The 24,114-nt window shown below is 46.9% G+C and overlaps 1 protein-coding gene across 6 annotated transcripts in view; it reads left to right on the plus strand.

Annotated features, from left to right (window-relative positions):
- Positions 1–24,114, plus strand: part of TRAPPC6B (trafficking protein particle complex subunit 6B) — a 351,021-nt gene that overhangs the window by 87,509 nt on the left and 239,398 nt on the right. For all 6 annotated transcript variants that reach the window (XM_069637497.1, XM_069637496.1, XM_069637501.1 and 3 more), the window contains 2 exons: positions 5,111–5,178; positions 5,343–5,460. In XM_069637497.1, the coding sequence (XP_069493598.1) occupies positions 5,111–5,178; positions 5,343–5,460 (186 nt within the window). The remainder of the gene's footprint in view (positions 1–5,110; positions 5,179–5,342; positions 5,461–24,114) is intronic.

Below are 24,114 nucleotides of genomic sequence, written 5' to 3' on the forward strand. Positions count from 1 at the left end.
AGCTTAATGTCCTCTACAGGATTTATATGACCCCACACAGGATAACCACATTCAATGACAAAGTCACCCCGACATGTCCATGGTGCCCCTCCGACCATGCCGACAAGATCCACATGTTTTGGGCCTGTCCCAAATCACAGAAACTCTGGTCTGCCGCTGAACAGACCTGCAGGAAAGCTGGACTGGAAATGTACGAATGGACACCCAAGGAGTGCCTATTGGGCACTCACCCGAGACTGAGCAAAGTCAGGCATTTAGTGACGCTCATGGACATGGCATGTGTATTAACAAAGAGGACGATCGCTATGGCCTGGAAATCGCCAGCAGGCCCCAGGTATGAACCCTGGATTAGGGAGATGGAGAGGTGGACCGCAGCTGACTATAGAGCCTGGGAGGAAGGAAACAACCAGGGTGGAGAAGACGTAAGCAACACACTGGAGTCCTGGAAGACCTACGACCCTGCCGGCAGCTTACAGAGTGCTCTAGGTGGGTGTGCTTCAGGTTGGGATGTCTGGTATAGAATCCCCTGCAATCCCCATTTGAGTTTGTCCAGGAACATATCAATATAGCCACCAACACTATTTGGCAGGCTGCAAATGTTTGAAAGGGGAGTGCGTGTGTGATTTGGAAATGGGGGTAGGGCTCCCCTCAGCCTTAGGCTTGGGGATAACAGCAGAGAGACTGCACCACATCTTTTACAACTATTGGTTTCGAACCTGAAGCACAAGTATGACAGATACACCCAAGGACCGCACTAGCTCTACACCAGCATTTCCTGAACCTCTGAACATGTGGGTGTACCTGGAACCTTACTTAGTTTCCTGGACCATCACCAGGACCTTGGCACCGTTTCTCCATCATAATGACCTTCAGTGGCTTGTCCTGTATCTTTTGTCAAGAGCAGCCTCCTGTGACCCCAGTTTGAGTCACCATTAAGCTAACTTCTTGATGCTGCTGGGATGTTTTTCCTCTTCAGAAGTCTCGGTCTTGACGTCATCTTGGAGCCTGGTTGCATGTCTCTGGATGATTGGTCTTCAGTTGGATGTCTGGTCTTCAGTTACCGAAACTGCCTACTTTGCATTGAACCATGACTTCACTGGCTGCAGATTGAGGAACACTACTCTGCAGTCTTAGAAAAGATGCTTCTATGAAGCATATTTTTCAATTTACTTTCTTTGGAGTCCCTCTACTGGGGTCTTGGTTCAGTTTGTCTGGCGTGGGCATAGTCATTTGAAGACCAGCCTATCCAGCTATGAACCATCACTCGGTCGGCTGCTAAAATCAGAAATTCACTCTGCATTCTAAGTTGGTGATGCAAAGAGCAGAACCGGCAACGAGTTCCCCAGGAAAAGATAATGGAGACAAGTACAAGTCCGAGAGGGGACTGTAAACCATGAATAAGCAGAGTAAGTTGTAAATCCCTTTTTATCCCAATTCCCTCCACAGTTCCACAAGGGTGTGGTGCTGGAGCGTCGAGAGGGACACTGGGAGCAATTTATTTTATCCCAGTGTGGGCAGGATAAAGAGTATAAAGAAACTTGAATGTGTGGAAACCTCCTTTAATGGATTGCAAGTCTTACTGAAAAACATTGGGGAGCCAGCTAGGAGAAGGGAGTCCTTCTCCTAGTCCCACAAGGATCCTGTAGAACTGTATTTTTGTTGTGGGTTATGAAAAGCCTGGAACTTCTTTATTTTGAGAAAAACTGATGTAATTTGGGACACTTTATACATCCAGTAGAAGGGAGTCATTCTCCTGAGTCAGGATCAGAACCCGAAATGTATTATTGTTTATTGTAGTGACAGGGATAGTGTAGTAGCTTTTTGACTGGGATGTTGCCTTTTTGATTTGCACTTTCACATTCTTACTGACAAGCACCCGAGTTTCTTTAGTTTAGGAAGGGAATCCACATTAGAGTTAAGGACATTAGATTAAAGGTTTATAGCAGTCATCATGGCACCACTTGGTCAGTCTCTTTTTTCCTTATTGCCACAGTGTTCAGTGTTTATCGGTTACATGGGGTTGAACAAAGTAACCATGTACAGGGCTCCTTTTAAGTGTATGGCTTGGTTTCTGACCGGTACTTGTTTTTGCTTTTTGAGGAATACCAGGACCAATGGCATCATCACTTGCCTTCAAGGCAGGAACTCAAATACCACTGGATGCCAGCAACAAGAGCGAGAGAAGCAGCCGGAACGCTAGAACCAATGGCAGGGGTGACGGTGCCAACTAGGGAGCCCCCCACATGAAGAAGTAAGAGCCATGTTATTAGCATGGTTGGCAGCAATTCAAAGTCTGTGGAATGCTGCTGCTTGGGGACCAGCGGAGAGCCCAAAACCGCTGCATGTGAAGGAGCTGAGGTCCAGCCACAAGCGGCAGGTTGCCATCCTGTTGAAGAGAAGGCCATGGCTTGGTCCTCCAGAAACTGGGCCTTTGACAAGAAAGACGCAACTGTGCAGATCACAGCCAGGAATGAACCGCAGAGCTGCACTGACAAAAGGCGCTGAAGCCACGCAGCTGGGTGAGAGGTACATAACGTTGTCCAAGAGCATGCAGAGGCGGTGAGGTTGCAGCAAAGCCCAGATTGGGCTGTGAATCTGTATACCCCAGAAGGGAGTGGAAGAACCAAGCAGGCAGCAGCCCATGCAGGGCTGAACAAAAGAATACACTAGGAGGGGTTGAGTTATGCAAACTACTGAGGAAGGCTGAACAGGCCCATAGCCCAAGCAGGGTTGACCATACAAGTAATCTAGGAAGATTTGACAGAAGCAAACTACCAAGCAGGGCTGAGCAGGCTTGTCACCCACACAGTGGTTGAGAAACTACTTACCCCATGAGGGGCTGAACAAATGGATACATAGTATCAATTTGCCACATTCTTCCAGTCCCACCAGGTCCCCCTACACAGAAAGACTGATTGTCGCCAGAGTGAAAAGATGCTAAGCATCAGTGTTATTCACAACTGGCTTCAATGTGGTGAATGGCACTGTACCATCAGACAACCCGCCGCGGTAAACGTGGTTTCGAAAAGGAGAAAGCAGCACCATTTATTACCTATTTGTGGCTAACACTGATACCCTGATAGATAAGTGCATCTCTCAACGAAAGGAGAGCAATCATTTCCCCCTCATTGCTCGGCTTTCAATTCAAATTCAATCTTCTGCTCTGATAACAACTGGGGAATAATTGTCCATCTAACCGCATATCTTGGAATTCCCCTTCATTGGTCAAAGCTGTTTCCATGTCACGAGATCTCCTCACTAGATATTTTAATGTGCATGGCCTTGATCAAAGGTCTCTTGATGTTGAGACTGCAATGTCATCCATCACACAATTTGAGTCTTGCATAGAAAGTATTAAGAAGTGCTCTATTGTTAAATCTCCTACCATACATCGGGCTGCCATTGGCCTAAATAAAAATCATTCAAATGGCTGACAAAGATTAGAGACAGGAAAAGGGCCCTACGAGGGGAACTACGGAACTTGGCCAAACGGGCACATGGTCCCACGGAATACAGTATAAAAGTAAAGGATGCCAAACATTAGAAATGGCTGATAAGGCATAAATATCAGGTAGACTGTTCTCGGTGGAGGGCACTAGTGTTGGCCTCCACTAGTAAGAATGTTGTCTAATTTTGGCAAATAATCAATGGGGCTAAAAGTAAGATCAGAGATATGATAGTCTCTGAATCTGCTTGGGTCCGCCACGTTCAGCAGATTTTAGGAAGTTCCCACGTGTCGGAATTGCCAGAAGACTTGGTCCAAGCTGAATGGAAGCATTGGAACAGTGTGGAGGATTTATGTAGGGTGACTACAGCTATTGAATCTTGCAGGGCCCCCAGCCTAGGCAGTATCTGTAGTTTGCTTATATGGTCTGACCCGGTCACATGCACTTTCATGGCTGTTTCGCTGTATAGAGGTGACTCAGAATATTCTCTCCTCATGGCGTGACAGCATCTTGATACCAGTTTGGAAGAAGGGCAGTTGTGAAGATCCACGTAATTACAGGCTCTTGGCACATTGGAGTGTTATTGAAGGACCTGGAAACGTGGGTAATTCAGCATAACATTATACCGTTCAACCAGACGGGATTTAGGAAGGGCTATTGTATGACTGTCCACTCCCTGGCACTTATCCACACAATACAGCAGGCATGGGAGATCGGGAATATCCCTGTATTCGCGTCATTCATGGACTTTAGTGCCGCATTTGACACTGTAGATCGGGCTCGCCTGTGGAACAAGCTGCAATGCTAGGGCATTCCATATAGACCTCCTCAAGATGATAATTATCCTACACGACTGTACAAGGATTAAAGTTAGGTTAGATCAGCACGGTCACACATCCCCCTGGATAATGACTCGGGTGGGGAGCGGGGGGTTTGAAACAAGGATGTATTCTGGCGCCAATGCTTTATAATCTTTACGATTCCAACTTGGGTGAGGCGCTAAAAGATGCATCGACCATTTCCCCCCCCCCAAACCCCCAAGCTTGGCTTCCAACGTATGTTAAGGGCTTCATTGGGAACGCTTTGGTTTGGGACTATCTGAAATGAAGGTTTAATACGGTCTGGACTCTGGAAATTGAGGGGGCCTGGAAGCAGATCCCAAGAGAAGACAGGAAGTGCCGTTTGTGTGGTGAGAGCATGTTGGAAACTGTGAGACATTTGCTGGTCCGTACAGATCATGAGGCGAAGGGCACTTCTAGCAGCAGGGTGGGTACCTCACAACTGAAGTTATTTGGGACTGATTTATGAGTGGATAACCTGAAGCATGCATTATATACTTCACTCTCCTTTGGAGAAAGAGCAACACCGTTCTAAATATCTTAACATGAGTTGCTCTATGGTCCTTGAATTAAGTAATTCCATTCTTCTCTTATGATTGATTTGATCCGATTCTTTTTAAGTCTAAACCTTCAGGTTTTTAAGAATCATGATTTTAATTCTGATTGTATGATCTGAATTCTATTGTGACCACACTAATGTTTTTTTAGTTAGGAGTCCAATTTGTAAAGTTTTAATAAACTGTAGCACAATAAAAAACAAATAAACTGCACAACTTCTGGGTTCAAGCTGCGTTGTTTCAAACCAATCCCTTTTTTATCTTCTAGGAAAATGGAAAGTGCATCACTAAACTGGAGAGCATGGGTTTCAGAGTGGGACAAGGGCTGATCGAAAGGTATGTAGATCAAATTGGCATGTTGAGTATTACATTTTACTGCAATTGTCAACGGGAATGTTTGTTCTTAAGCGTTTGTGATTCTTATTTTATGTTCCTATCTTTTGTACTTGTTTGTGTTCTGAAAGCTATTGCTGCATTTGTTTTATTTCTTTTTCTTCTAGATTTACCAAGGACACTGCAAGGTTCAAAGATGAGTTGGATATAATGAAGTTTGTTTGCAAAGACTTTTGGACAACTGTGTTCAAAAAGCAAATTGATAACTTAAGAACAAATCATCAGGTACTAAAGCTACCCAGAACTGTAATCAGCATGACGATTTTACAGCCTAGCACAATTGCATGGTTTTTCTATTGTCCTGGAGTGTGCTACCTGCAGGCACAAGACCAGTTGCTGTGACTTTATTTTTTTGTTCTATTTTATTGTTCATAGATATAATGTTGTGATTCAGGTAGGGCCAAGTGTAGGAAATCGTTTTAACTGAAAGGTGTAACAATAGGAAAACTAAGTTACCTCATATTCAGAGGGGTTCAAGTTCTCTCGGGTGTTCACGACTCCGCACCAGGAAACTGAATCTACTTGTGGAAAATTAGAAAAGCAAACTTTTAACGTCCTTGCCAAACGGTTTTTCCAAAGCAAATTGTAGTAACAGAAAAGTGTCTTACAACATCCTGAGTTTGAACTCCTTGCCCTATTCCCTATTCTTCAGCTGGATCTGGGACTTCTGGCCCTGTGAGGTCTGCATGTCTGTCACTTGGAAATGTTGAAAGGCCCTCTCCAGAATTTCAAGTTCATATTTAATCATTTGGTCCTGGTCTCCAGGATACTTCCCGGCCCACAATGATATTGCGCCATTTTGTACTGCATCCTGCTGCCTTGATAGACTGACTTGGTCAACCAGAACCTCCCTGATCTCTGACTGATAGGGCTACCTGTTTTCCTGCCGCTTTAGGTATAACCGCTATACCCCCTGCTCTAGCTTCCATCAGTCCTTCTCCACAGATGATAGTAGATTTATACTCTTTCAACCTCCTCCTCTCTTTGTCTTCTAATAACCCTTCTTCTTCAGCCTCCTCAAACACTCTTTCTCCAGAGAGAGTCCCTCCTCCTCCAAATGACCTTTTAACTTTCTCTTCCCATCTTGCTGGGATCTTTCCATGTCCTCGCAGCAAGCTTCTCACCTTAGGGGGTGATCTCCCTCTTCCACTAAACAACTCTCGCACCAAATGGAGCTCCTGTTCTTCCAGACCAAACTCTCTCCCACTAATGATGACATTCCCCCTCAACACTGCTCTCTCCCTGCAGATGACAATCCCCCTCCTCCAAGTAACTCTTTTCTTCTACCCTCCTTGATGTATTCCCTCCAACTGCCTCCTTTGTGGGATACCCAATCTCTCTCCAACCTCATAATACACAACCCCCACACTTCAGTGCTCACCTCTCAATTGACCTTGAACTTGCCAATCTCCTCCCAACATCTTCCTCCAGGCCTTCCTCAAATACTCCACGCTGCTAGACTGAACCAGCCTATTTTTTAAAACTTTAATAGTGTGCCCATTACACCCCTTAGGTGGTCCTTGGGGACATGGATTGTACCTGGGTAGTGTGGGTTGTACTGCTTTGTGATTGGCCTTGTGGGTTGGAATGGGGTTGGCCTAAGCTTACATTAAAGCCTTCTGCCGCCTTGGATCCCAGAACTGCTTAAAACATGCAAGATCTCTCCACTAGTAAGCATGTGAAGCTGTCTGGTGCAAATGTAACTCCTTCATTGTTGGAAATTTGAAACTGTGTAACCATCTTAGGTTTACAGGAATGGGGGACGGGTTTGTATTTATTGCATACAGTCAGTTTCAGATTGTTTTAATGCAATTTTGTATCTTTGGGACTTCCTCAGACTGTGCAAGTGTTACCCAGATTAAGAAATGTCCCTTTCTTCATCAGTGCTGAAGGAAGCAATGTGTTTCCTCACATTATGCTCACTGATGACTTTAAAGTGTTACCACTGTGTTTATTTAAAAGGCATAGTTTTATTTTCTACTCTGGGTTTTCGGGTCTGGCTCAGGAAATGGGATGGTTTGGAGTGTCAACCGTGAGATCAGGGGTATCCTTAAGGGGCTACCCCAGATCTTTTTCTTTGGTGCTCAATGCTGTCTGATGGTGCAAGTGCTCCTCTGACTGCCCCCTGCCTTGGTGCATGGACTAGGTTGGGGTGATTTGGAGATCCTCTGTTATCTCCCCTGAGTTCAGAATCCATTCGGTCTGTGCAGCCTCTGGCCCCTTTGACCAACCCAGAGTCAGTTCCCAAGGATAGGCCGAGCACTTTGTTAAATTAGTAAAGGCAAAGACTTTCCCAACTCTAGATGTTTGCTCCTCTCTAAAAAAATAGGCACTCTTTCTTGCACATATACTAGAGGAGGAAAGTTCAGAGCATTTGCTTCTAAATAATATTTTGGGCTGTATAACATTGTCATAGACTAAAAGCAATTAAAGTAAATGTAACCACTATGGGCAAGAATATCCTAGTTGGAGCAGATAAAGATATCCCAAAAGTTACAAAATGAGCAAGAAGTAGCACACTCCATAGCCTACAAGCCAACAGAGCTGTTGCCATGGTCTCTTTGGCACGGTCCCAAAGGCTGTGCATCTTGCGATGACAGCCTGAGCTGGAAGAGTGCCTGAGGATTCGGGTCAAAGGCCACACGTCGGGGAGTTCCTGTTTTTCTCAAGTGATTTTCACAGGCTAGGAAGGCTTAACATGTTGCATCCTAATAACTTGAAAGTGGTGAATGGTTAGGTGAGCGGCTCTTTTTTTGTATGTCAAACCTAAGCACTCTTCGCTTTATGACTTCCCCTTGATCAGAAAGTGGTGAATAGACTCTCTAACTTCTGGAGCAGCTGTGATCCCACTGATAATATTATTGTGCACTTGATCTGGTTCAGAGGTCTATAGCAGCTGTCCAAGGGCCATTTGTACATTGTGCTAAAAAGAAGGATCTCACACAGGCAAAGGCTCACCTGCGCCTTCTATTTCTAAATACAAAAGGCTAATTTCTTTATAATGCAAAGTGGCTGCCTTTTTGGCTGCTTTTGTAAATATAGAATTAGGTGCCAGAAAACCCTCTACCCAAAAACTCTACATGTGAGGTCCAGTAGCTTTTTTTACATTTCAGAAACATTAGATCGTTCTCCTGAAATGACCTAAAGTGTGCTAATCTACTAAGTAGGTTATAAAGTAGTGAAGTAATACGTCTGCTGCCTGTGTCCGAGAATAGATAATTAGCCCACGTCTATCACTCTGAACGTAATTTAAAAAAACGATTTAGCTACACAAGTTTGGGCCGGGATCTGAATCTGGTACTGGCCAGGCTCGCACAAACTGCTTTGAGACAATTAACTCGTTACAATGAAGATCTTTTTCTCTTTAATCTTACTTCTGCACAGAGAGGTCACAAACGTCATGCTCTTTGTAGATATAAAATATGCACGTATTTACTGATCAGGCAAGATGCCTATCTTTCCCACTAGTCCCATTAGAACACCAGAGATCTTGTGTTATTTTACAAGGTTTCTTGAAACCCTTTATGTAAGTGAACTTCATAAGTTCTATGTGAAGAAGCCTTTGTAACTGCTTTTTGTACATTCAGGAGCCCATATATAGGGGCTTTAGAGCTAGACACTGGAACTATGCTCTAGCTTGTTGGCATGTAGCTTGCGTTCCTTTTATGCTTTTGCATGGATCAGTGCAAGTCCCCCATCAGGTGTGTTCTTTTCAGCAGGAACCTCTTCAGGAGCTCTGAAAAGCAGTGACCTGCTCTTTATGCTGTGGAAAGTCAGAATCAAGAGACGCACATGGTGACCTGTTGATGACTGATTTGTTTATTCACACACATACCCCACTCTGTCCCTGATCAGCTAGGTCCTACCAGCCGTGTCAAAATGGTGCCTGTCAAGATGTCCAGTAACATAAGCTTTGTTATGTTATGTAATTTGGCATTTGTATAGAGCCTAATGGCCTGGAAGCACTGTGAGGTTGAACCGCAGTTCAAGTTAAGAAATGGTGAAATGAGTGTTAAAATGCATATGTGGATTTATAGCCTGATCAAAGGTAGATAGTGTGATGAATACCCGGATGTCGTCCCTTCTCCCATAGGGGGAGCCCCTTTTCGAGATGCTGCTACCGATAGTCCCACTGGGGATGGTACTCAGCGGGTGGATCCCATGGGGAGGGGAAACCCCATATGGTGTAAGTGACAGTCTGGACGAGACCATGGTATCACCATACCCCACAAACTCTAACCAGCCTTCCTCTCTAACTACCTACCACACCATCCCTAGTGTTTCTATCTGTTTTCTTAAAACCAGGAAAGCAGGGAATACTGAGATGAAGAGTCCAACTGACTCACTAAGAGTCCTAAAGAGCAGTATTGAGACAAGGAGGAGGTGCGGAAGCATAGCAAGCTTCTCTGCGAATCATATTGAGCAGTCTAGTTTTTGAGGATTTCCTATTGGCAAAGACGCAAGTGAAATAGAAGAGGGGAAATTCAAATTCAGTGAGAGATCCTCCATGGAATCACTGGGAGCTGTGGAGCCAGCATGCACAGGACAAGCGAAGCAGCCAACGATGGAATTCTTACCTGTTAGCCCGTCCACGGCGGAGCTCTCCGGAGTGTTTCTGCTGTGTCTGGAAGCAGGAAGACGAAGCTCCAGCTGATCGAGAGAGCTGGTGAGCAATGGTCCACCTAGGATGCGACACCCGAAAGCAGGAAGCCACTGGGGAGATGCTGCAGGAGTCAAATGCAGGAGGAGGTCTCTAAACAGGGCCAAGCGACCCAGAAGCAGCCGACAGACCAGTGAGCAACCAGTGGAGGTTTGGGAAACCGAGCGGCTTGCTGGAAACCCTGAGAGACTATAATGCATTGTGACATGGGTTGGGGAGCCTGTTATAAGGAAGAGATGGGAGAAGTTTGTGCCATTGATGAAAAATTCCTTTATTAAGTTTCAATTGTAAAGCAAAATGACGATCTAATGTCCTTCTCATGGTTGCTTCTTCGATAAGGGGGATTCCGCAGGCTCCTGGCTCTTTGAAGTTTAGTATGCCCAAGGGTAAACTTCCTGGATCGTATTGTCGGAGTCCTGTTCCTTTGATGTTGAAAACACAATGTACCCGGTGCATTTTCTTTTTATCCCCCCATTACCTCCCCATCCACCAATCGCCTTTCCTGTTTTCCCATGTCAAACAAAAGTTTAAAGACATGGCCCCTCTCACATCCTTGATACTGCCTGTACTGGTCTGATTTTATGTAAAGCACTGAGATATCCCAGAGTCATCTCGTTGAGGCCTCGTAAGTGTTCATACTGTTCTGTCCCGTAATGCTTCTTGGAGAAACCCACTGTTTGTAACCAGTTTCCTTCCTTTCCTTCCTTTGGTAAACGTGCTGCTCGGACGTCCCGTATGCTGACGTTACTGCTGTTGGCAAAATGTTGCTTTGGGTTGTTCTCCTTTTCATGGCTTCCTTGTGGTTCGGTTTCTTTTACCTTAGTACGTTTATACTTTGCCCAGGGGGAAATACATGGGTTGTCTGTCACAGGACCTTGCTCTCTGGTGACTGTACTCTGGTCCCATAGGGTGACTGCCTTGGTACCTTGCTCTCTGGAGATTGCACTTGGATCCCTGCCTTGTGAGGATACCATAGCCTCTGCATCACAGACCCGCAACCAATAAGGAGTGTCAGCCAAAGCCATCTTCTTTGTGGCAGTCCCTGGGAGCGTGGAAGACCAGGGCTGCCCAGATCAAGAGAATAAGAAGCCAAAGGAGTCTGGGGCCCAAAGGATAGAGAAGCCAATACCACAGGGGTCAGGTAACCAACAACAAGAATACCTTGGAGGATAGTGAACCGGGTACAAACTGTTAATAATTAGGAAAAGCCAAGGAGGAATTGGGATCCACACCGAATAACGAGCTACACACAAAACCTTTGTTATTGTCGCACTCCCTGGCAGGATAGTGAACCAGGTAGGCTGTGAACACAGTGAGTATTGTGTAAAAGACCAGGTGATGGGAGGCATATCCCCTTGTGTTTGTGGACATTGTAAAAGGAATCAAGAGGGCTGGGGGTAGCTCAGGGGCAATGCGTTTGTACTGGAAGCAAGACAACGCATAGCAACACAGGTTCGAATCCCAGTCTCGCGCTTAGAAACTGGTCTCCGGTATTAAGCACGTTTATAAAAGAACAATTATAAAAATAAAAGAGAGGGGCTCTTTCTCTTGACATTGTGAATATACAAGACTCTTTGTTTAGATACAAGTGTCATGATGCCTACCCCCGGGATCCAGATCAAGTCCAGCAGCCCCGGAAGCAGGCATCCAGTTATTCCAAGCAAGCCCAACAACCCCTGCTAGGGGATTTGGGTGCAGTCCTGGCGTCTATGGCGCCAGGCTCTTAGATTAAAACTTACCTGATGCAGACCATGCTGCAGAGCTCCAAGCCAAAAGAGGCTTGGAAGGGACTACTTTACCTAGGGACTTTTTTTTTACTCAGGTGGGGTCGGGGAGGAATACTTACCTGGGACTACTTTGGAGGCTATTTAAACCACACCCGAAGAGCAGCACACGCTTCGCGTTATTCTGCATCCAGCAGCGTAACGCTCACCGTGCCTGCAAGTCTGCATCCAGTCTTATGCCACGCCCGCCTCGAGCCTGGAGCTCCTAGAAAAAGGGAGAAAGAAGGAGAAAAGGTTAGAATAAGAGCAATACCTTTGATCCTTATCTGAATTCCTGATCCACCGTGCCTTCGAGCTGGAAGAAAGAAGTTATGCGCCTTGCCTGCTGCAGCGCCGCGCTGAACTCACCGGCCTTCGCAGCATCTTCACTATTCACTGCATCCTTCTGCATGTTCCCGCCGCACTCTGGCATCTAAGGGTAACACAAGAACAGCAAGGTGAGCCAAGGGAATAAACAGAGGCAATATTAGTTGCCCCCCATAGACTTACCTGATTTTACCGCTGGGGGTACTATTCCTCTTCACGGGTCGGCGCAGCCTCCACCGCATCTCGCCGTACCCCGGCCCCTAAGGGGAAACAAAAGGAAAGCAAGGTGAAACAAAGGGACAAACAAGGGGAATCCTCCTCACCACAATAGACTTACCTAATTTTACCACCGGAGGCATTATTCCCCCGAGACTTCATAATTTCTCTAAGCACCTGAATAAGGGAGAAAGCAACAGGTTACATACTGACATTATTTTATCGAACTGTGTTGGATAATACAAATCCTTACCTGAATGTTACCGGTTGGCATGAGGAACTCTTCCCTAGGGTGAAGCTGCAACCTGCAAGGAATTGGACAAGAGTGAAAGTCATACATTTGAACTCTTACGAACTATATACCTACGGCGTCTTGCTGGAAATCTCAGAGTCAATATTGTTCTGGAACTCACCAATTTCTTCGAGCCAGTGAAGCAACTGGTTATCTACGCGCCCCTGCACTCAATGCAGGATGGAGAGCTCATCTTTCTCCAGCATTGGATCTTTCATGGATTCACATGCTTAGAATATTCCCCGTCGTCAGACTGGGACCCTCGGTACACATATATAGCCTTTACCTATAGGAAAAACTTCCGACACTTTTGTGTCCTATCTACGTCCTTTTAGGACCCGCCTACGCATGCTCTGTAGGCCGTCCCAGTATAAGAGGCCCGCCCCCGCGGCTCCCCTTCAGATTTCAACCGTCTCCAAAGTAGTGGGATATCCTCGCGTCGTCTTACTATTTTGTACAAGGTTGTGTACTGGAGTTGGAGTTCGAGAAATCTTTTCCTCCATGTCAGGAAAAGCGCTGTTCCGTCCATGCGCTACGTGAGGATTGAAAAATGTTTACGAGGAGGACGGACATATGGATTGTATATACTGCCTCCACCCTCATCATTCGGCTGATACCTGCGACATATGCAAAGGGTTTTCTCAAAAGACCCTCAAAGACCGAAACCGACGGCTGGTGGCATGGCTGAATGATGGAGCAGGGGCATACCCCCCTTCGGAGGTAGGCTCCACACAATCGGCGAAAACATCACACCGCGCTGCCTCGTCGGAACCACTGGCGAAGAAATCTCGACCGACGGAAAAAGAGTAATCTCTGAGTCATTCAGCTAGAGAATCCTCTTCGAAAAAATCATCATCTTCATCAAAAAAGTATGACAAGGAAAGGCCGAAATCCTCCTCGGGCGATCCCGATAGATCGACCTCGAGTTGAGAGTCCAGTAAAGGCAGGCCAAGTGTGGAAAAGGCGGGACCGCCTAAACCACTGGCTAAGTCACCGTCGTCGGCGGCGGTCCAGTCATCGGCCTCCACCCTGCCACTGACGCATGTGGTATCCACCGTCCCACCGACAACGACTGCGACGGTGGCCTCGTCAACTGGGATTCTACAGGAAGCCCGGAGGTCTGAAGTTTTTGATCCGATCCCCCCCGGATACTTTATTGCAAGAACAGACTGTGTCGATCTCCTCGGGAGAGGACGAGAGCGGGAGAATAGCTGGCCCGGCAGACCTCTGGCTACGAGTGGTTGACAAGTCGTTTACGAGGGGATCCGGTATACCGGTATCTGCCCCTCTTCTCAATCCTCAATCTGTTTTGTCGTTGGAAATTCTGTCCACGCTTCAGTCTTTGGTACAGTCGTTGGACCAGAGACTACCTCAGGTAAACCTGCCACAGTCGCCCGTCGACGAGCCGGGCCCGTCCCGTCCACCGACGCACGCTAATCTCAGCACTGGCACCCCAAGAGGAAGGTGAGCTGCCAAATTCGGAGTCTGACAGGGGAGCCATGTCGGATATCTCATCATCCTCCTCCAGGGATCCAACCTGGGAGTCAGAGGTGGAGTTAGAAACCCCAAGAAGCCCAGCTCACCCGTCCCCTCCGGACGACATTGCATCATTCCATTCTATGATGGAGAAGGCGTGTAAGGAGTTTGGTTTGTCCCAGGAAGAACAGAAAAAGGACTGTTTTTTGTTCGACCACATGGGTAAGAGAAGGAGATCTGTGTTCTCAATACAAATACTAGACCACGTGTGGAAGGAGGGGTTGCAGACAATGCGTCACCCCTTTTCGGAGCCGGCAGTGAAAGGACGCCTCCAGAAAAAGTTTAAGGCTCCAGAGTCTACCCCCAAGTGTTTATCCTCCCAACCAACGCCAGAATCGGTGGTGTCGGCAGCAGTGGCGAGGAAGGCGAAGGCCCAGCACAAGTGCACGACTCCGCCTGAAAACGAAGCAAGACGCCAGGATGCCTTTGGCAAAAAAGTGCTATCCGTGGGAGCAACCACAGTAAAGGCCGCAAACTCTCTGGCTATTGTAGCCAGATACGACAGAGAGATGTGGCACAGGCTAGCGCCGTTGCTGGATCATCTTCCGGAAGAGCATAGGAAGGCAGCGACGTTACTTGTCCGAGAGGGTGAGGAAGCCTCCAATCACGCAATAAACATTGCGGTGGACCTCGCTGAGTCAGGCTTCAAGCAAGTCAATAATGGGGCCGTATTACGACGACAGTCATGGCTCAAGTGTACCTACTTCAGACCAGAGGTACAATACAAAGTATTAGATATGCCTTTTGAGGGAGACCTTCTATTCGGAGAGAAGGTAGACGAGGCCCTAAAGGGAATGAAAGAGGACTCGGACACGGCACGTTCATTGGGTGCCCTCCAGAGTGGCCGAAGCTACAAGTCTTTTCGTCCCTTTAGAGGGGCTTCAGGTAATTCCAGATTCTCTGCGTCTGGAGACAGATCCTTTGGCAGGTCGGCTTACCCCTCCCAAGGATACAGGCGTGCTTCCCAAACGGCAAACCGACGCCGGAACTTCCAGACGTCCAGGAAGAGACCATCCTATCCATTGTCGTCGAGAGACAAACAAAATAAAGATCAGCAGTGACAGTCAACGCACCGTTCTGGGGGGGAAGAGTGTCCGCATATGTCGACGAATGGGAACGAATAACGACGGATCAATGGGTGCTGGACACTGTAAGGAACGGGCACTCTCTACAATTCAAGCACAGCCCTCCGCACATTCCACCTGCGTTCACCGCTCATTCCCATCTGAGGATACTGCAACAAGAGGTAACACTCATGTTAGCAAAGGGCATGATAGAATTAGTTCCAACATCACAGAGAGGTCAAGGAGTCTACTCAAGATACTTCGTCGTAAAAAAGACGAACGGCAAATGGCATCCCATTTTAGACTTACGCAATCTCAACAAGTCTTTAAAGAGCCTAAAATTCAAAATGCTCACGCTGCAGGAAGTGATCCGCGCCGTTCAAGAAGGGGATTTTCTAGCGTCCCTGGATTTACAGGACGCGTACTTCCATATTCCAATGTGTCGGAAACACAGGAAATTCCTGAGATTTGTAATAGGGCGGAACTCACTACCAGTTCACGGTTCTTCCCTTTGGGCTCAAGACCTCCCCCAGAACGTTCACGAAATGCCTGGCCCCAGTAGCGGCCTGGCTAAGGAAGCAAGGCCACCACGTATACCCATACCTCGACGACTGGCTGGTAAGGGGATCCTCCCCAGCGTCGACCAACACAAGTTTGCAAGCCACCATGCAGCTTCTGCAACAGCTGGGATTTGCCATAAACTTCGAGAAATCCTCTCTGCGGCCATCAAGAACGTTGGTGTTCCTGGGGGCACAGTTCGAGACCCAGTTGGAGCTAGTGAAGCCTTCTCTTGACAGAACCTCAAAACTCAATCAGCTGGCGAGCCGACTATGACAAACCACCAGGCTCTCAGTGAGGAAATAAGTTTCGGTCCTAGGGGCCATGGCATCCTGCATCCATCTGGTGGCAAACTGTCGCCTATTCATGAGGCCAGTCCAGGAATTCCTCGCGGACCGATGGACGCAGGCCCAAGGATCGTGGTCAGACAAGATAACCATTGACGACGACAAGCTGCTTCGGACCCTTCAGTGGTGGCAGAGTTCCCACAATTTGAACAACGGTGTACCCTTACAGGAACCGGAGTTTCAGCGAACCATAGTCACGGATGCATCCCTAACCGGATGGGGAGCTCACATGGGTACTCTTCAAACGCCAGGGCCCTGGTCTCCAACGGAGTCACTCCTACACATAAACGTACTAGAGCTCAGAGCAGTACGATGGGCTTTGAAGGCATTCCTACCACACATCAAGGGATCGCGAGTACGAGTACTGACCGACAATACGACGGCCATGTTTTATTTGAGAAAACAATGCGGGTGCGATCAAGAACTCTTTCCATAGAGGCCCAGAAAACATGGCATTGGGCATTGAAGTACGGGATTTCCATCGTGGCTCACCATCTCCCGGGAGTGAGGAATTCGCAAGCAGATTCCCTCAGCAGGAGCATGGCCCAGATATACGAATGGGAAATGGACACACTTCAGCTGATGAAAGTGTTAGAGAAATGGGGTCACCCCCCTCTGGACGCTTTCGCAACCAAGGACAACAAGAAATGCGAGCAATTCGCAAGCAGATGGCCTCAGGAGGGTTCCATGGGGGAGGCATTCTCCTTCCCATGGACGGACATGTTCCTTTATGCTTTTCCTCCGTTCCCCCTCATACGGAGGACAGTACAGTGGATACGCAGATACAGTTGCCGGGTAATTCTAGTGGCACCGTATTGGCCGCGGCAACCGTGGTTCTCCGACCTGCTTCACCTGTCGCTGGAACATCCAATAGCGTTTCCGAGCGTCCCGAACCTTCTATCCCGGGAAAAAGGCACGGTGTGGCATCACGACCCGGACAGTCTCAACCTTGCAGCCTGGCTCCTGACTTTTCGGAGTTCGGTGCTTTAGACGTTTCGGAGGATTGTCAAAAAATTCTGCAGGCGGCTCGAGCCCCTTCTACCAACAAATCTTACACCTATAAGTGGCGGAGGTTCTGTGAATGGTGGCGAGGACAGCAAGGCCTACAACCGTTGACGGTGACGCCGGAACAAGTTCTACCTTACCTGCTTCTCTTGGCGGAGAGTGGTTTATCCTTCACATCGATAAAGGTGCACCTGGCGGCCATCTCGAGGTTCACGAGGAAGAGACAGTCGTCTCCTCTATTCAGCGACAGACTGGTGAAACACTTCATGAGGGGTTTATTTCGTACTTTTCCCCCGGTGAAACGTTTCTCTCCAACTTTGAGTCTCAACACAGTGTTGGCAGGCTTAATGAAACCGCCCTTTGAGCCTATGGCCACGTCGGACATGAAATTCATGTCGTGGAAGTTGGCATTCTTAATTGCTATCACATCAGCTAGGAGAATCTCGGAACTGCAAGCTCTGGTCGTAGACCCGCCATACTTGAGATTCTTTAAGGACAAGGTGGTCCTGGCAACTAATCATACGTTCGTCCCAAAAGTTCCGACAGTGTATCACAAACACTCATCCATTGTTCTCCCTACTTTCTTCGCGACCCCATCATCGGCAGCAGAAAAAGTGCTGCATACCGTGGACGTTAAGAGGGCTCTGAAATTTTACCTACATCGTATACAGGAACTCAGGTCTACTCGACAATTGTTCATCGCATATGGTCCGTCGACGAGGGGAAAAGCAATCTCTAAACAAGGATTGGCTCGATGGGTCTCATTGACGATTGCGTTTTGCCACTCCAAGGCCGGAAGGCCGCTGCAAGGGCATCCTAGAGCCCATTCTACAAGAGCAACGTCCTCCTCAGCAGCATTATGGGCAGGAATTCCGCTGACAGATATGTCAGGCTGCGGCATGGTCAGTCCCCCACACGTTTACCCGCCCCTACTGCCTTGCCAGGCAGCATGCGGACGAGGTGCAGATGGGAAGAGCTGTCCTGCGCCATCTGTTTCAATAAGGTAAGCTCCACGCTGTGGAGAGTCGGTTTTCTACCTTTTGATGACAGTATACTTTATGTGGGTAAGGTTATATGAGTTAACTTATTCCTGCTGTACATATGCATTGTGTATTATGGTGAGGGTATATTACATTACATTCTCACCGCCGTTTCAGATGTTACTGCTATACAATCTATTCTAAGCATGTGAATCCATGAAAGATCCAATGCTGGAGATGGGAATAGTTTCTTATCTGTAACTCCATTTCTCCAGCATTGGTATCTTTCATGGATTCACATGCGCCCGCCAACCTCCCCGGAATGCAATGTATTTGCTTGATAAGTTTAACCCTTCCTACTTTGGAGGGGCCGAAATCTGAAGGGGAGCCGCGGGGGCAGGCCTCTTATACTGGGACGGCTTACGGAGCATGCGTAGGCGGGTCCTAAAAGGACGTAGATAGGACACAAAAGTGTCGGAAGTTTAGGAAAAGGCTATATATGTGTACCGAGGGTGCCAGTCTGACGACGGGGAATATTCTAAGCATGTGAATCCATGAAAGATACCAATGCTGGAGAAATGGAGTTACAGGTAAAAAACTATTCCCTTCCAAACCATCAGGTGAGACTATAAGAGGGGACATTAAAGGTGATCAGTGGGGAGAACAGCGGGGGTGGGGGTTAACGCTCAACTCCACGGGTGGTTAATTCCCTTTCTCCATTTGCAGAAGAATACTCCTACGGGCCAAGCAAACAAAGCTAGGTGGGCCAGTCCAGTCTGTCATCTCGGCACTACGCATCACATTGGTGGAGACCGCAGCTGTCCAGTTCAGATCGACACCCCTGGGTGCCAGGTGAGCGTAACAACAAGACTCTTTGTTCTATATGCCTTATTGGAACTTCCATCCAAGGAACCTTTTTTGAGACTTTTGAGGATTTGGATCCTTTAAGAAGAACATTTAATTTTGAATCACCTAGAAGTGAACTTTCAGCTATCATCCCGAAGAAAGAAACCATTCTTATGAATCAAGAAGACCCACCCTTTTCTTTAGTTGTGTGTATAGTGTAAGGGTTGTAAATAGGTTTTGGACACAAGACGGTGGACTCTTTGCTTTAGACTGACATCGTGACACACTCCTTAGTAATATTTGATACAGAGAAACCCCTCTTAGAACTAGGGTCAGACAGGGTTTTCTCTTTTACTTTACTACCAATACAACTCTATAGCCCAAAACATGCCTCCTGTGCGCTGATCCCCTTCTCCCACAACCTTACAGTAGGGAAAGGCTAGTTCCCTAACAGCAGCCCATATTATCAGGTGTGGGATGAGTGCTATGTCAGAATATCAAGAGAATCAAGTTATGTGAACACCAGGACTACATTTTGCGTGAGCCTCAACTGTATTCTTTGGATGGTGGTGCCTGGGCCGAGGGTGATGTATGTTTAAGGTATGGTGTGGTCAAATAGTGGGCATGTCAAATGTGTGTGGCTATGTGAACAGCTGGAATGACCCCTATGAGTGCAGCGCACAAGTGACATCAAAATACAGCAGTGGGGAGATTCACAGTAGCAAACCTACCTTGTGAAAACGCAAGTGTGGCAAAACATAAACCGTGGGCAACGTCTAAGTAGCAACTTCAATTATGGGCTCTGGTCGGATAGAATGCAAGTGTGGCAAGGTACATAGTGCCAATATCAAGGCATCAATCTAGGATTGGAAAACCCAGTCCCGCAAAATGTAAGTGTGGCAAAACACAAACTGTGTGTAGAACCTAACTTACCCTGACACCTGTCCCTACGACTTATACAGGAAAAATAATAATCAAACAAAGCAACTGCTACTCGCCCTAAAGATTGAACAATGCTTGGCTTCTGTCCACCGGTTCTGTCTTTTGATTCAAAGAGGACTCTCTGGCCCAATGTCCAGACAACAAAAATTATCTCTTTGGATCTTCGTGATTTTTTTGTGATCAAAAACATTGTATGGAAAAAAACTAAACGGAAAAACATGAACATCCGAAAGCGGGCAATAATAATGAACACGTTGTAAATTGTCATAGGGACAGCTGCAGCGCAAGGTGTGTGAACATGTGAAACGCCGGCAATATAAACAAAAGACCATTTTCAGCAACATCTTAACATTTGGTCCATGATCGCGTCGGCAATGTATAGATGTTGATTTGTTTCCAGGATGCGAGATCTCTTGAGACTTCTGTGAAGTATCGTAAGACTCTGACACAGAGGCATAGTGTTGATAGCTATACATTTTTATTGAAAGAAATGGGTTGGAGAAAAGAGACTATCTTTCCCTAACACTAGGAGGGGTTTCACTGCTTCATCAAAACTAACTACGGTCTCTGTCAAGAAGTCCAAAGTAAAAGTCTTCCGTCCTATATCCAAAACCCTATGCTGACCCTCACACGCTAAACCTATCATAAAGTGCAAAAGGGCTTAATGTTTTCTAGCTTCCAATTACAGCTGTAGTTCACAAGTTAAACTCAAAGTTCCAAAAGGGTGTCGAAGAAAGAAACAACCAAAAGTTCCAGCATCATTGGAAGGGGTTTCCCTTCCCATAGGTTTCTTAGTTATTTCCCAGTCTCATAAGCGCCAAGAGGGTGTTCGCCTCCTCTCTGCCTTTCCGCCACTTTCAATTACATGGTAATGATTTTGTATCAAGAGATTGTCCTTTCTTCTCCTTACAATCGCTTCCTTCCAAGAAACTTTTTTCCCTTCCCCCTAGGTTTCACACATTCATGAGTTTTCTTCTCTGCTGGCTTGCTTTCCGCACAGTTCAGGTATGAGTCTCCTGACTCATGAACTAAAATAAGGCCTGGTGTACTCTCCTGCCAGGACTTTGCAAATGTTGTAACACTCATAGGTTCATGTTCTTTTTAATTTGAGTATTGTGCCTTTTCCTGCCTTTCATTCACAACTCCACGTGCTTTCCAGGTTACCCCAGCTCCCCGGCTTAGGTTCTCCAAGGCTTTACAATTACTTTCAATTGGCGTGTGCTGTACGCCTTGACACGCCCTGGTGCCCTAATCTCCCTGTGTGGGCTCGCAGGTCTCTCCTGTTGCAGCTCTCCCTGTATAGTGTCTCTTGCGCCTTACTTCCACGCAGTGGGCCTCTGGGCTTGGAACATCCTCTTCCGATACGATCTTGTCTGCTCTCCGGTCTTCTCAGCATCCCTCAGATTTCTCAACCTGCCTTGGGTATGTTGTCTTCATCTTCCCAGCTTGTCGAGGGTTTGGAACAACTAGCCTGCACAGTGTGGTTCTTGGCAGGCGTGATCTTCATTACTCAGGCCCCCTTCCTCATCCCATTAGTCCCAGAGGGACAAGTATGTGTTTTTTTATGGTATTTAACAGGAAGTTCCAGATTACAATGTGCCATATATAGCTGGGAAGAGAATGACTGGTGACTTATCCCTCACAAGGCGGGGCCGGGGGGTTGACCGGTTTTCTTCTAGTGATCCATCTTCACTCCCCCGAGGTTGGTCCTCCTGCACCCCTAGGGTCGGAGTCGGGTAGTTACTGGCCTTTCCTGGCCACATGGGGGAAGACTTTGCCTGTGAAGTTAGTTACAACTTCACTAGATTTGTGATCCTATGCAACCCACCTAAAAAAAAATTATGCTTTCAATTAAGAAAGCGGGGGACACCCCCACAACCCTTCCAACCTCCATCGCACCATCCTGCCCTCATTACCAGCACCAGGGACGGAGCAACCAAATTGGCACGGCTGCTTGTTGCTCCAGTAAGGTAGGCGGCGGCGAAGGTGGAAGTAATGGCGTGGCGACTAAATCACCCTTGCAGAAAATGCTGTAATAGTGCATTTGGAAAAAAAATATTCGATGCTTTCGACCTATACCATCTTACACCTCCACCTTACTGGATAAGGACTTCTCTTCAGTTTACTGAATTTTCCCTCTGCCTGGTTTTCCTGGTTGTCATATAATTTGTACCCGTTCTGTGTTTGGTATTCTTGGATTTCCGGTCGTCTCTGGGGTTTTGCACTGCAGAGGTACCCAGAATGTCCTTTCAACTCTTGGCGGTGGTTGCTCCTCTATGGGGCTTTGGACCTTCTTCCCCTGTGCCCCAATGTTGGGGTTTCCTTTTCTCTGGCCCAGTACAGGGATGAGCATCTGCACTTCAGAGTTTGGGGGGGAACAGGACCCTCTCGGAACAAGCAGGTGAAATCTGCTGTCTCCATGTTCCGGCGTCCCTCTTGTTCTCCCAATTCTGCTTGGTTTTCCAGCTTCATGCCTTCTTTCTGCTGCTACTGCTACAACATGCACTCCAATCACAGTTCCAGCTCCTTCCATTTGCCTGCACCCCAGGGGGCCTTATATGCCTCCCAGGTTCCTTCAGATGTGGGCTTTTGGGCATAATTACCTTACTAATGCTACAGCATGCATCTTCAGCCCTCTTCCTTGTTCCTGTACTCGTGGGATTATGGGTCTTATAGTCCCCTTCAACAAGGTTGGTTGTTTTAACAATTGAGTTCATTTTAAGGGTAGATGTATTTCCCTGAAACCCATTGAAAGATTGACTCTTAGAATTTGTGGAGGATGATATTTGACTTGAGGCATTTTTGCCCAATGCTTTTACCTTATACCTTTGGGAGTAAGGAGTGTGTTCATCCCGAATTGTTTAAAAAGATCTTTCTGTTAACAAGGCTTGCTCGGATTTAACAGAACTTGTACCGTGGGCGACAAATCTTATGTGAGGGTCAGGGACAATGTAATGCCAATATGCCATTACCTGTTTTGGCAACCCAGAAAGGCACTTCCTTTCAGAGGACAAATACAGCATCTCATTCCATGGGATCTCCTCACCACTCTGGGCCCTGTCTCCTCCTAGGTGATCTTCCTGCAGTTCACCACCCCCAAGGGTCCAGATCGGGACGTGTCTGCCTTTCCTTGGCCACCTGTTAGGAGACTTTAGGCATGGTTTCAATGAGGGATCCATAGGATTCTTCACAAAGCCTATGCACTTAATAACTGGGTGTGGGTTGCTGTGTGGATTGCTACATCTGGATTTTAAAAAAAGTTAGAAAGCTTTTGTGTGAGGGAATCCTCCATGTCAGCATAGAAATTAAGCATATGTAGGATGGTGAGAAGGTGACCTTGGTTTTGGTCCTCATTCTCACACAAACTGACCATACCAGTTCTGGTACTTAAATCTACTACCGAGCAGAAAGAGATCTCCTGGATTGGTCATTGCCTTGCCTTTCGTGGCACTAGGAATTTATCTTCCATCCCTCCGTTCCCTTGCTTTACTTGAGAGCCTGGTGCCAGAGAAGGTAGTTTACACTTATGAAGTGATTTCTTGGCCCATCATGCAGATTGTGTCGCAAAGTTTCTGTTCCGCAATACAACTAAACCAAATAGAACAATAAAACAATTAAAACATATATAATTTACAAACCTTAAAAACAGTTTGTAAAAGGAATTTCCTTTGAAGAACCCTGTGGATCCCTCACTGAAGCCCTGCCTAAAGTCTACTCTCAGGTGGCCAGCGGAAGGCAGATGCTTTCTGATCCCAACCCTGGGTGTGGTGTACTGTGGGGGGGGATCACCTGGGTGGAGACAGGGCCCTGGGTAGTAGGGAGATTCTGTCGGATGAGACACAGTATTTCTCCTCTGATAGGGAGACTCAACACTGTGCCATAAGAGGTTATGGCTTATTGCCATTTCAATGTCTCTCAACTTCCTATTAAACCTAATGTGGTGAACCCTACGGTTGTAACATCAAAGCATACTATAACAAAATCAATACTTTTTGGTTTCTAAAATTAAATGCCCACCTAAATTCTAAGGGTACACTACGAAGGATGGCAGAAATCTCTTCTCTAAACTATCTTCCTCTAGACAAGTTGGACATCACAACCCCTCAGTTAAAATTACTAAGGGAATTACATCTACCTTTAATAATAATCAAGAAGTAGAAAGACATGACTTTAAGGAAACAAACATGTCCCAGAGTCCTAGAGGGACTGAGACGAGGAAGAGGACTGAAGAAGCATGTAGATGCAGTAGTCAGGCAATTAAGCCTAATGACTGTTGCAGGAGTCAGGCAATTTAAACTGAGGGCTCACACCGGAAACCAATTCCCATACCTGTGAAGTATAAA

This window comes from Ambystoma mexicanum, chromosome 14 (assembly GCF_040938575.1).
Source record: "Ambystoma mexicanum isolate Mex_15411 chromosome 14, UKY_AmexF1_1, whole genome shotgun sequence".
Taxonomy (NCBI): Eukaryota; Metazoa; Chordata; class Amphibia; order Caudata; family Ambystomatidae; genus Ambystoma; species Ambystoma mexicanum.